The sequence below is a fragment of the Molossus molossus genome, unplaced genomic scaffold, assembly GCF_014108415.1.
Source record: "Molossus molossus isolate mMolMol1 unplaced genomic scaffold, mMolMol1.p scaffold_m16_p_1, whole genome shotgun sequence".
NCBI lineage: Eukaryota > Metazoa > Chordata > Mammalia > Chiroptera > Molossidae > Molossus > Molossus molossus.
Window position 1 is genome coordinate 169,819,927 of NW_023425344.1, and position 12,840 is coordinate 169,832,766.

Below are 12,840 nucleotides of genomic sequence, written 5' to 3' on the forward strand. Positions count from 1 at the left end.
GTTTTTGTTTCTCACGTTTCTCTCAATAGACTCAGTTTTGTTAGAAGTCCACCAGGGGGCACTTCAAGAAATTAATGTGGAGCCCACAGTAGTAACTGGCGGCCATTAAGAGTTAATGCATTTTCAAATGTGACTTGTACTTTGGGAGTAGTCTGCTCAGTGCCCTAGGCGAACATCGTTGACCTCAAACATGCATGAATCGGTTGTAGCAGAATTCCACTACAGGGTGTGAATTCCTAAAGCTCTGGGTCACACACTTAGGTGAGGTTCCATTTGTGAAGGACATCTCTAAATTCCGAGGCTTTCTGTCCCAGCTGTGGTCATATATAGTTCTGCTGCTAGGTGAAGCTAGTAAATCATGTTACTTACAACTGTGTACTAACTCATTTCCATAAGCACTTGTAGGAAAGCTGGCATTTAAAAAAAAAAAAATCTCTATTCTGGCTGGAATGCTTTAGAATTAATTTGTTCACCTTTGGTGCCAACGGTTTTCATGGTGGATCAACAGTTAACATATGGTTAAGCCAGAATCCAAACCCAACGAGTGTGGCTCCAGCGCCCACACTCCTGCTCACTACATCATATTGACTTTTCTGACAGGTAGCATCGAACTAATACTAAATGCCAGAGTGTGGTGATAAAGAACAAATGTGGCCATTGTCAAGCAATTTATAACCTGGATTAAATATGGTAATCATGTGAATAATAGATACTCTATTCAGTTATAAATATGCAAGTCATTCAGGCTATTAATATGGATCCTGAGCCCTGGCTGGTCTAGCTCAGCGGTTAGAGCATCAGCCTGCGTACCAGAGAGTCCTGGGATCGGTTTCCACTAAGGGCACATACCTCGGTTGCAGTTTGTCCCTGGCCCCTGGTTGGGGTTGTGTGGGTCGCGACCACTTGATGTATCTCTCTCACAGTGATGTGTCTCTCTCTCTCTTTCTCCTGCTCTATCTGAAGATAAAAATGCAAAAATGCCCTCAGGTGAGAATAAGAAAAAAAAAATGGATCCCTAGTCATGTCTGTATATGGAAGGATCTATATACATAGGTGTGTATGAATATATGTATACAGGGGTGGGCAAAGTAGGTTTACAGTTGTAAGTGACTTCCTTTTGAGTTAATAAAGCTAGTGGGAAAGTCATAATCTGCATTTTTTTTTATACACACTACTATAAACCTAAACCTACTTTTGCCCACCCCCTACATGTATAAGTGTATACATTTCTTATTTGAATATAAGTATATTCAATATACTATTGATTGAGTGTTACTATGTACTAATGTAGTGTAGTATGAAAGGCAACATCTTTCAAGTATTGCAGGAAGGTGCAATATGAAGATTTTCTCTGCCATCTCACAGAAGAATTCTTGGAAAAAATTGTCTTAGATGATTTGGGGATAATGAGACTGAATCAACATTTGACCTTAGAAGAATGTGTTTAGTTTAGGGTTTGGAACAAAACATATTGAATGAATGAGTGAGTAAACAAATGAATGATAATTACTTCATGATGGGAAACACAGAAATTAGATATGGAGGTAAGAAAAGGGGGATTAGTGAGAGGATGAGGGTGACTAGAATGGAGCAGAGACTTTCTTCAGCAGGGCTTGTTTATCTGAAAAGGACTTTTTGTTTTTAATTGATGGGAGAAAGAGAAACAGATTCATTGTTCCACAAATCTATGCATTTATTGGTTGCTTCTTATATGTGTCCTGAACCAGGATTGAACCCACAACCTTGGTGAATCAGGACAAGGCTCCAAACCACTGAGCTACCTGGCCAGGGCAGATGGACTTTTTGATTCCATGATCAGGTTCTCTTTCCTCTTTCCTGGCTTTCATTCAATCCCCGTTTTTTTCTTTTCTTTTGTTGGTGTGCGTGTGTGTGTGTGTGTGTGTGTGTGTGTGTGTGTTCAGTTCTATCCACATGAGTGAACGACTGCTCTCATGATTATTTCCTAATGGAAATGAGTTCATCTTTATAAGCAAGGTAATCTGCTGTCACTGAAAATTAATACACTTTTACATAGTTAGTTCTAAACAAGTCTCTTGATTTATAGATTAATGGAGCAATTAACACCACATTCTACCCACATTATGTACTACTTTAGTTGCTTCTCAAATATCTCCTTTGCTTGTTCTTTCCTTGGCATTTTCCATCAGGGTTCTGGTTCTTATATCACGCTAATGCCTTCCTTGGGCTGAACTGTGCAACATGTTCAGTGCGTCGAGCACCCTGCCAACTTTCCAGGGAATAGAGCCATGGACCTACCTTCTAAGCGATACTGACAGCTAAACTAATTTTTTGTGTCTTAGAAAATCAAAGTTGTAGTTTATTTTAGACATATCAACAAAGTTTAATTGTCATGGTAAAATCATACTGAAAGTTGAGTTAAACACGTGTGTTCAGGAAAACTTTAAAGAATTCCCTCATACAGCATATAGTAAAAGTGGTATGGTTTGGGATAGCAAATATAGTCAAGGACCATATGCAGATACTTAATTCAATTAATTCTCTGTAATGAAAAATAAAAGCTATATTTTTTTTGTGCCTGAAGACCTGAGCCGATATGAGTCAAAGCAGGGAAAACTTGTTAGTTTTATGTTAGAATGTCAGCTAAAACAAGACTTGAATTATGCTGCACGTCCTTGAAGCTTGGCTGATTCTTTTAAAAGCAGAATCAGTGTCACTTTTTAAGCTGATTTTTCTCTCTTTTGAAGGCTACATAGTTTTCCCTCTCTCCTTTGCCTAAATGAAAATGACCCCAAGATGCATGTGATTTTGAAAGCTTCAGGTTGCAGATTGTACATAATTCAAGTAATAGAGCCATGAAACCTCACTCTTTCATTTGGATTTTGTGAATCAGTGTAAATGATGTCAGAATAATGCCCTAAAGGTTTGGTGTCAGGCCCAGGATTCTGCCCTGGGATACACAGCCCGTTGCTGTACACTCATAACCCAGGGCTCAGAACCGCCCTCACTGTTTTAATTACAGAGCTACAGCATGTGGGTAAGAAACTTGGATTTGACAACAGCAAGAGAAAGAGGATATTGTATGCCTTCAATCAGCTTTGTATTAGGAGATCCTTAAAGGGAAAATTATGTGAAAGGAAGAAGGAGGAAGAAAACAAACTAGCAAGATCCCTGTTTCAATATAATTTGGAGAAAATGACTGATTTGGGTTGGTCATGTTGCCAGAACAGATGACTCAAGGCTTCCAAGCAAGAAATGGAAATCAGAAGGATGCCTGAAGCCTGAAAGAAGAACAAATTGTGAAGATATGATTGACCGTAAGGCTTCAAAATCAACTGTACCAAGATGAGCTTGGATCATTGCCCAGAACAGAACTGAATGGTGATGTTCATTTAGGTCCTGACTGTTGAAACAAAATAAAATGTAGTAATTGTGCTCTGTTAGGTACACAGACGTGTTAATGCTTTCCAATTTCCCCAACTGGAGCTCTGGTGTCACTTTCCCTGTCGCTCCTATTTCATGCTTCACCGGTGAGTATTATTGCTGCTCTGGACGCTTGCTGAATGCCAGGTTTTTGGCAAAGAAGTGGGATCCAGGTGAAAGCATCCTCTCATGCTGCATGCGAGTGTGCTGCAGGTGGCTTGGAAAATGGCTTTGCAAGTTGGAAATCATTTCTTTAATTGGCCTTTTCAGGCTCAGATGGTGTGCATCTCGATCTTGGCATTCAGCGTGATGGTTGCTGGACCTAGGTTATGAATCTCAGCAGTCTGGGCCCCAAAGCCCTTCATCTCCAACAACCTGGGAAAGCCCCGGTTTCCGCGGGCAGCAGACTCTGTACATTGATCTTTTCCTCTCTTAGATGGGAAGACATTATTCATGGTTTCCTTATACTCTTTTCTCAATAATCTATTGGTTAAGTTTTATAACCTTTCTGGTGGACAACAGGGTATGACTCGCTCTGAAGGTCTTTGTGAAGCAGCTAGTTTCCCTCCCTCCTTGGGGCTGCAATGAAGACAAGATTCCACGTTGTTGCTCCAAACACCAGCACCCTGCTTATTAGCTTAGCGACTTTGGAAAGTTCCCAGCCTTCCTGGGGGAGCAGTCCCACTCTATGGTACAAATGACTTCCAAACAAACTTTTTCTACGTGGTAAGTTAGGAAAAGAACAGCAAAACCAACTCAGAAAGGGGGAGAGGGGAAGGGCAGACAGCACATGTGATTTATCTACTCCCTTTTGGTTTATTTACCTGAGTCATATTTGGACTCTTCTGTCTATTCACTATTTGCCCCAACGTCTTCAGATTTCAGGAGCTGACTTAAAGCAAGTAACTTTTTTTCAGCCACCAAATGGACTAAAGATGTTGTCAGGTATGAGATGTTTAATTAAGGATATGTCTGGTCTCTTAGGGCACCTAAAATTTGGATCTTAAACATGGTAACCTAAAATTGGAACCTACTCATAAGAGACAGTAGGAAGGCTTCCCGAGGATGTGACTGGCTGTAAATGAACCACCAAGGTGGGACACAAACTCGAACCCAAAGGAAAGTCCACATTTCCTTGCTTCATACAATCAATCTCTTTACATTGGTTGGTCTGTGATCTTGGAGCCACCCAATATGTTAAAGAGCTTCACCCTATAAAGTAGGGGTGGGGGGAAATGAGGGGTAAAGTTATTTTGTGGGGTTTGGCACAAATCTGTATTTCAAATAAGCTACGTGCGAGCTGCGTCTTTGAGAAGAACACGTGCAGTGCAGTTTTGATCTTCATTTTATACATGTACATAAGTAATACAAAGTCTGTTTTGATTATACAATTAAAAACAAATGTGATCCACTATTGTTAAACTCTGTGTCTATTTGTGTTTCTGAACAACAACTGTCATTAGCATATGAACCATCGTGATCTAGTGGCTTGAGAGACCTGAAACCGCACCTCATATTTGCTTATGAGTTTCTCCGTGTTCCGTCTGTGGTATGGGTTTCTCTCTCAGGTGGTCATCCTATAATGGGATAGGTTTTTAGTATGTGACAGGGTCCTCAAAGAAATCATCTAAAACCATTTTTTTCAAATGGTTCTCATAGTCTCCTTCTAAAAGCTTTGCTTAACATTTACAACTATCCTTGCTATGATCGTGATTTAAGAATGACCGTTTATTACTTTTTCGGAAATGGGGTGTTAAAGGCTATTGGTATCAGAATATTTTTTAGCTATAGGTTAAAAGCTCAAATAGTAAAGATTTATTTTTAATTGCACATAATCATTCATTTGAAGATAGGATGCCAAGATTGGTTCGTTCATTCATTCTCTGAAGTCCAGGTCCTTTCTGTCTTTCTGCTGGCCATCCTCGGCTTGTGAGTCGTGATAGCTCACTTGGCTGCAGTCCAGCAGGAACCTCATGCAGCTAGGACAACACTTGCAAAGAGGGACTTTTCTTCCCATGTGTCTCTTTCCTCAGATGGAAATCCATGACTTCCAGCATGCATTCTTCCCCTGTGCTGATCTCATGAGCTAGGTTTGGGTCATATGTCCATGCATACCACAGGCTCCACTGGCAAGGGGATGGAACCGCCATGACTGGCTGGAAGAGTTCTGCTTCATCTCCTGGACCAGAGAAGGACTTTCTTCCAAGCACAGGGGATGGTGAAAACCTGTCCCCCCACAGAACAAGAAAGGGTTGGAGGGGTATCTATTGGGTGAGCAACCAACAGAGCTTCCCATTGACTTTTTGGATAAAAGTTTTTATTTTACTATTTAGTGTTAGTATTTCAGTGTTCTAGCATGTTCCTGAAGTAAGTATTGTCTTTCTCCCACACTGGCAGAATTATCCTCATGTGCCTCTTAAGGGTAAAGTTATCTTAAGGGGGAAGAATCTAGAGATGTGTTATCCTAGGACCTACTATTTTTCTCTCATTCTGATCCAACTAGAAAATACTTGATGAACAACCCAAAAGCTTTCACACAAAAAAATGATCTCTTTCATCTCAGTCCAAATCTATCGGTTATGCAGGTAGTGTTTCACATTGCGTTAGCACAGAACTGCATGGGAATGGAATAGAAAACTGATTCTTAGTTGCCATTTCTGCTTCCTCCTAACATAAGATATGACAAGACGTTTTTGTAACAGAAACAGCTTTCCAAAAGTGTTCGTAAAAGTAGTTTTATTTCCAGAAAAACTGCAATACAGTGTAGCCTAGTGGTCAAGGAGGTGGACTGTGAGGACAATGGAACTCGACTGCAGTCACTGTGTCCTGTCTGGCAGTGATGTGAGGATAGGCCTCACCTGCAAAATGAAGAGATCACAGCTGCTTCAAAGGCTCATTGTGGGAGTTCAATGAGATTAAAATATGTCCATATGCCTTCAGATGTTGATTCTTAACAGAGTGGCTAGAACATGGGAAGCATTCAACAAATTTTGCCTATTTTACTTAGAACAATATCAACAAAAGTTTATGAACATCCAAGTTAACATTTTCCTACACAAGGTAGTTAAAATCAAACTCCTTACTTTCAGAAGTCACAACTTTGCGAAACAAAATATGAGGGCTGCCATATAGTTTATACTACAGTGTTATGGGAGGTCTGGCTTTGGTTCTGGGGCCTCTTCCAAAGAGTTCTCCAGTTGGCTTGATGTGGGTCAAACTTAAAACCAGAGTGGTGGCTTCACTGTCTTTTCAGGGGAAAGAACTGTCATCTATGCTACATAAACATCAGAATCCCATGTTCCATTGGTCCAAGGAGTGTTAATCTGCTTCTTGAGAAGTAAGCAGTCTGAAGCATGTTGATATGGGTGTCACAAATCTCTTAACTTCCCTAGTTATTGTCCTGGTAACTGTATGTTCTGTACTTCAAGCCAAAACTACATGAAGGCAGAAAAATTTGGCAGAATGAACAGTGCATGGGGATATAAACGTCATTACTTTAGCAGACCAAAAAAAAAAAGTATGTCTTTCATAAAACATCACAATTCCTTTTTCTTTCTTAGAATCCGTATATCATGCTTTACATTAGGAAAACTCAGTAATTTTCTAATCAAGTCAGAAAAATAGTTCATCAACTTGAGCTTTTTCTACCTTCTCTTGCTCAAATTGTGGGTGTGCCTCTTCTGATTGGTTCAGTGGCCCAAGGTAACTGACCAAAAGACTTCATGTGAGAGGGTATGGAATTGAGGTGCTGCGGCAGCTGCTTTGGGCCATGGTGGGCGGGGCGTCCTTTTCAGATCTAGGACTGTCAGTTGTAAGTAATAAACGCAATTCAAATGTATTTAAGTAAAAAGTTAAATGTATATAATGTAACTGGGTATCTCAGAGAACCAAAAGCAAAGGAAAATGCCATTATTCAAGAAGGGCTGAGCTATAACTGGGCTTAAAGAAATCCTGGAGGGCTGAGTCACACACACAGTACCAGGCTTTCTCTTCTCTATCTTGCGTCTGTGTTTCTCTGAATGGTAGCTTCTTTCTTTTTTAATCAGTGCACACTGACTTCTTCCAGAATGACAGAAGACTGCCTTTGATCTCTTAGCTATCTATGTTAGAAGTTCAACCACAGAGAGCAAGACTGACATTTTTAGTTCTAATTCCAACATCCTGGAAAAGATTCAGCTAGGTCTAACTTGGATCAGATTAACTGGAGCTAAGAAACAGAATACCATTTGGATCCATTTGGTGAGGTGCCCAATCAACCGCTGCCTACAGGCAATATCATTGTATTAATATGTCAATTCTGGTGGTTTAAAAAAAAAATGAGGTGGGGAAGTTCTCACCAGAAGAGGTTCCAGCCTGACTAGTCCAGAGATGTTCACTGCTGCATGAAAATCTGTGAATACATTGCAAGGAAGTAGATAGTTCTAGCTTCCCATTTGCCAGCGAAGACTGCCTATGGTCCTTGAGAATTCCCCATTAATGCTATCCATTCACTGTTTGAAAGTTCAGGATGGTGGGATGGCTGGAGGCAGTGAAGGGGAGGGGGTGGCTACACATTAAAGGAACCGAGCAGGGAGAAGGGAAGGAGGGTTCATCAAGGAAGCATTGCCGACATGAAGCAGAGGGCTCTGGACCTCCCAGATCTTTTCAGATTAAATCCTTATGGTTCTTCCAGCTGTCTCTCTTCCCTCCTGCCTTACACCTCTTTTTAATATTTTCTTCCATCTTTTTTAAAATGAAGACCTTCTGTGTTATTTATAAGACTTCTGTCCTCCAGAGAAGCAAAAGCTGGAAGGAAGGCAGAGTTCGTATCTTCACAAAAGTACTTTCCCATGTCCTCTTGTTCTTTTTTTCTTAGAAGAATAAAATCTGAGGGTTGGAGACCAACCTGGAGGGTAGGTGAGTCCACATCCATTACTGTGTGTAGCCCCTTTCTGGCATCCATGACAAGTGGCCATCCAGACTGCTTGACCACATACCACAAAGGGGCATTCACCACTTTTCAGGAAAGCCCAGTCTAACTCGAGATTGTTCTGACTATTGGGACTACTTTCTTGTATCACATTTCTACTGGGACAAAATGTCTTTCCTTGTTGCTTGCACCTGTCAGTCCTAGTTCTACCACCTGGGAACAAACAAATGTCTAGTCTCTTTGCTATGTGCTCACCTTCCAAGAGATCTATCATGTTATCATGTTTCTCCCTATGATCTTTCTTCTTCAGGATAAGTGACTGTTCTTCCTATAACTGTTCTCTGTCATATGGGATTTCAAGTACTTCAATTAGCCAGGGCACTCTGTTCTAGATACTTTAGTTACTTAAATGGTCTTAATTTCACCCCCCTCCATAATCAGGTTTAATTTTCCAGATGTGGAAAAATCAGCACAGAAAGAACAGAATGTCTATGTCTTTCATTATAAATGTAGAACTTCAGGAAAATCACATTTATCTTTTGGGAAGACCAAACCTATGCTTAATTAATTTATAATGAAATTTAAATTATAAAGAATTGTGGTATTTAAATTTTACATGTGAATTTCAGGCATCAGTACTTGAAACTGGAAAGAAAAGAGGTGGGGGAATTTGTGAATTCTTATAGTTCTTCAAATCACATGTTTGCTTTACTCCCTATTCATAATGCAAGTACTATTCATTAACTGAAAAATAGTGGGCAGAGTAAATCCATGTCAGGGGATCATTTGATTCCCTTCTTCCTCCTCATGAAATTCAGATGCTTAACAAACATTTGTGTTTTGTTTATACACACACACACACACACACACACACACATACACACACACATACACACACACAGTCTGGGGTAAGTACTCTAATGCACACAAAGCCTTCAAGGAGCTAACAGTTTTAAAGCCCTAAGACAAGTCCTTTGCTCCCCTCGCTGGAGGGTGCTGTGTAAGCCAGAGGGGAGCAAGAGGTCACCATGTTGCATTGGGTAGCATGGCACAGTGGGTGAGTCTGAATAAACTCTTAACTTTCTTGTTCCAGAAGCATAGCTAGACGCAGAGCCCAATTCGAAGACGTTGTAGTGAAGCTTGAGGGGTCAATCAGAGAATCTCCAGCCCCATGTAAAATGGACATCCTAACACAGGGACACACTGAGCCCTGCCTTTATCTATAGTCACTTATGGGCTCATCAGGAAAAGTGATTATTTTAAAAAGTAATACAGAATATTCTCTTCTGTATTATTTATCTATATAGAATATATATGTATTATTTATATTCATATAAATATATACAATATATATGTATTATATATATATTATACACACACACACACACACACACACATATGGAGAGAGAGAGAGATTGAGATTCCAGGTCAGACAAATTTAAAACTTTGAATCTTAAAATCTAATATGAAATAAGTAGTGAATTTTTATCAATCTTATCATCAGAATATCTATTCATTTTTTTCTAAAAACATCTGATAATGTGACAAGTTTCTCAACATTGGCAACAATAGCTGTCCTAGACCCTATGAAATTATCAGCAGGAAGTTTGACATTTCTTGTCAGCAACATATGTCCCTGACCTACTTCCATCTCTATTAAGAAAGTTAGCCCTGGCTGGTTTGGCTCAGCGGTTAAAGCGTTGGTCTGCGGTCCTGAGAGACCCGGGTTCGGTTCTCGCTAAGGGCGCGTACCTCGGTTGCAGTTTTTCCCCGGCCCTGGTCGGTTGTGCGGGTGGCAGCCACTCGATGTGTCCCTTTCACATCGATGTTTCTCTCTCTCTCTCTCTCTCTCTCTCTCTCTCTCTTCCTCTCTCTCCCTCCCACTCTACCTGAACAAAAAATGGAAAAATGTCCTCGGGTGAGGATTAAAAAAAAAAAAAAGAAAAAGAAAGTTAAAAAATTGTGACAGATCAGGACAGGTCCAGGAGCCCAAGTTCCAGAGCCACAGAACTTTGCTAGTTCCCTTGTGTTAGTAAAGCTAAAAATGGAGATGTTATCACTTTGTTAGCCTCAGAAAGTTTGAGTCTAGTGGGCTCAGGTATAAGTCTAACCTCATTTAGTTACCATAAGGGAGGAAATGCAAGACTGTAGACAGCTTAAAGCTACCTACCACACAACAAAGAAAATAAAGTCAAGATTCCTTAGATTGAGGAAAATCAACTTCATCTTTAAGGTACAACTCCTGGTTGTATTTAGCAACTTACCTAAGAGATTCCAGTCTCTGCATCATTTCTTCTTCTGAATGATGCTAATAAATGTAGTATTCAAAATCTTTCTATTTTAGAATTAAAACAAAGGACTTCAAAATTTGTGGCTACATTGAATAATTGTGGATACTTTATGATTAGCTGCTTTATCTATAAACAAAGGTAAAATTCCCTATTTTCTAATCCCCTTACTTATATAAAATATTTTATTTCTCCAAAGGTTGTTCGGTTTTTACAAGGGAATTCTACCACCCATATTGGCGGAAACACCAAAAAGAGCAGTGAAGGTGAGTAGTTTATGCCTTCCCACCTAGTGAAAGTAAACATCAGCATTAAAAGACCCCACACCTGTCCCAACCACCTGTGGGACATTAATGTGAATTAAACATAGGCTAATAAAATCATCAATGCAGAAGCTATAGCATAATTTTGAATTATAAGTAGGCTTGATCAATTTCTCAAATATTGGTTTGTGGATTTTATTTTTCAGGTAAAGTTACTTCCTTCTAAGGGGAAACTATATAAAAAGCACAGTGGTGAATGAAATTAATGCAATCAAAGCACAGCAGCCACAAATAGCTTGGACTTCTTCTCAAAGCAATTCATCAATTTTCTTTTGGACCAATAATTATTAAAGAAAGAGAGAGGACAAAGAGAGGGGAGGGGTAGAAAAATCTTTCTCCCGAAGTATTCCCGTTTTATGAACAGAGCAAACTAATACTCTGTATTTCCTTGATATGATTCTTGTACAACACATTTATTTGGCCTTCTTAACCACATAACTATGGAGTTTATGTACAACTTACTGGTTCAGTATTTGGATAGGAACACAGAGATCTGGCAGGACCCCTGAGGGAGAAAGAACTAAATCTGATCACTTTTTTATATGTTCTCTCAGAAAAAAAGTCCTGATCACCGTGACTCCGGTGTTGACCCCCCTACCACCACCACCACCAACAATAACATTAATTATGTCTTTGTCTTTCCATAATAAGGATAACATAAACTTAGACTGAAAGACTTCCTTTCCAACTAATAACACAAAGCATTTTTTCACATACATTATTCAATTTGTATTCCAGATATTCCTGAAAGGTTAAGAAGGTGCAACTTACATACTTTTACTCAGCAATATAAGAGGGTGACTAGGTTAAAATTTATGATAAAACAACCACATATATGCATAGGCACCAAAACTTTACAAAGGTCAAAATAGCAGTTTAATAGAATTTAATTCAGGTCTAGAATTCAGAAAACAAAGCTTTAAAACACACTTTCTTGCCCAGCCAGTGTGGCTCAGTGATTGATCATTGTCTCATGAACTGACAGATCCTAGTTTGAGTCCTGGTCAGGGCACATGCCGGGTTTCAGGCTTGATCTCCAGTAGGGGGCATGCAGGAGGCAGCCTGATGGATGTTTCTATCTCTCTCCCTTCCTCTCTCTAAAAAAATCAAGAATAACATATTTTTAAAAATAAATAAATAAAATGAAACACACTTTCTCTGTAAATTGATCCTCTTTGTTGCCATAGTTTCTGTGACTTTTATATTATTACTTCAAAACGAATTTCATTATAAGGATCTGAATCTCAGTAGAGAATCTGGAAAAAGTTCACCAGAGTACACAAGAGGGCTGAATTGAATTATGAAATGGCTTCACTTGATAAAAGATTGCCCAAGTAAACAAACAGAGCAGAGTTCCTGTTCAAAAGGAAAGTCACTTTGTCTCCATGGAATAATATATTCATTTTATTATTTGTTCAGTGTTTTACATGTATAAATAAAGTAAATTATAATTAAAGTTTTTCCTGGAATATTTTTTCTTAATACTATACATTGGAGACAATTTAAACTTTAAGAGGATTAAAGTTTATCAACGTTGAACAGTCATTTACAGAGGGGGGAAATGTCCAGATTTACAAAACTGAGTTAGCCTCTATTTAAAAGAAAGCAATGCTCCCTGCCAGAACAATGGTTAACAGATGAACTTTTGGGCAACTGGATATGGTATATGTGTCCCAGACATCTTGTTTCAAGCAGTTGTTACCTTAAAATTATTGAGACATATGGTAAGTACGTTGGTTTTTTAAAGTATAACTTGGAGTTAAAAGTGTATCTTTGCCAGATGGATAGCACGATTTTTTCAACACAATTTATGAAAACATTCACTGTATAGATATTTATCTTAGGATTTGTGAGGAAAGCAATCATCTGACTGTAACAATTTCATACATCATAAACTGCTTCGTTGTATGTCATCAAA

The 12,840-nt window shown here is 39.2% G+C and overlaps 1 protein-coding gene across 31 annotated transcripts in view; it reads left to right on the plus strand.

Annotated features, from left to right (window-relative positions):
• Positions 1–12,840, plus strand: part of SLC25A21 (solute carrier family 25 member 21) — a 463,129-nt gene that overhangs the window by 401,863 nt on the left and 48,426 nt on the right. For all 31 annotated transcript variants that reach the window (XM_036256725.1, XM_036256732.1, XM_036256740.1 and 28 more), the window contains one exon: positions 10,799–10,865. In XM_036256725.1, coding sequence (XP_036112618.1) covers positions 10,799–10,865 — 67 coding nt within the window. The remainder of the gene's footprint in view (positions 1–10,798; positions 10,866–12,840) is intronic.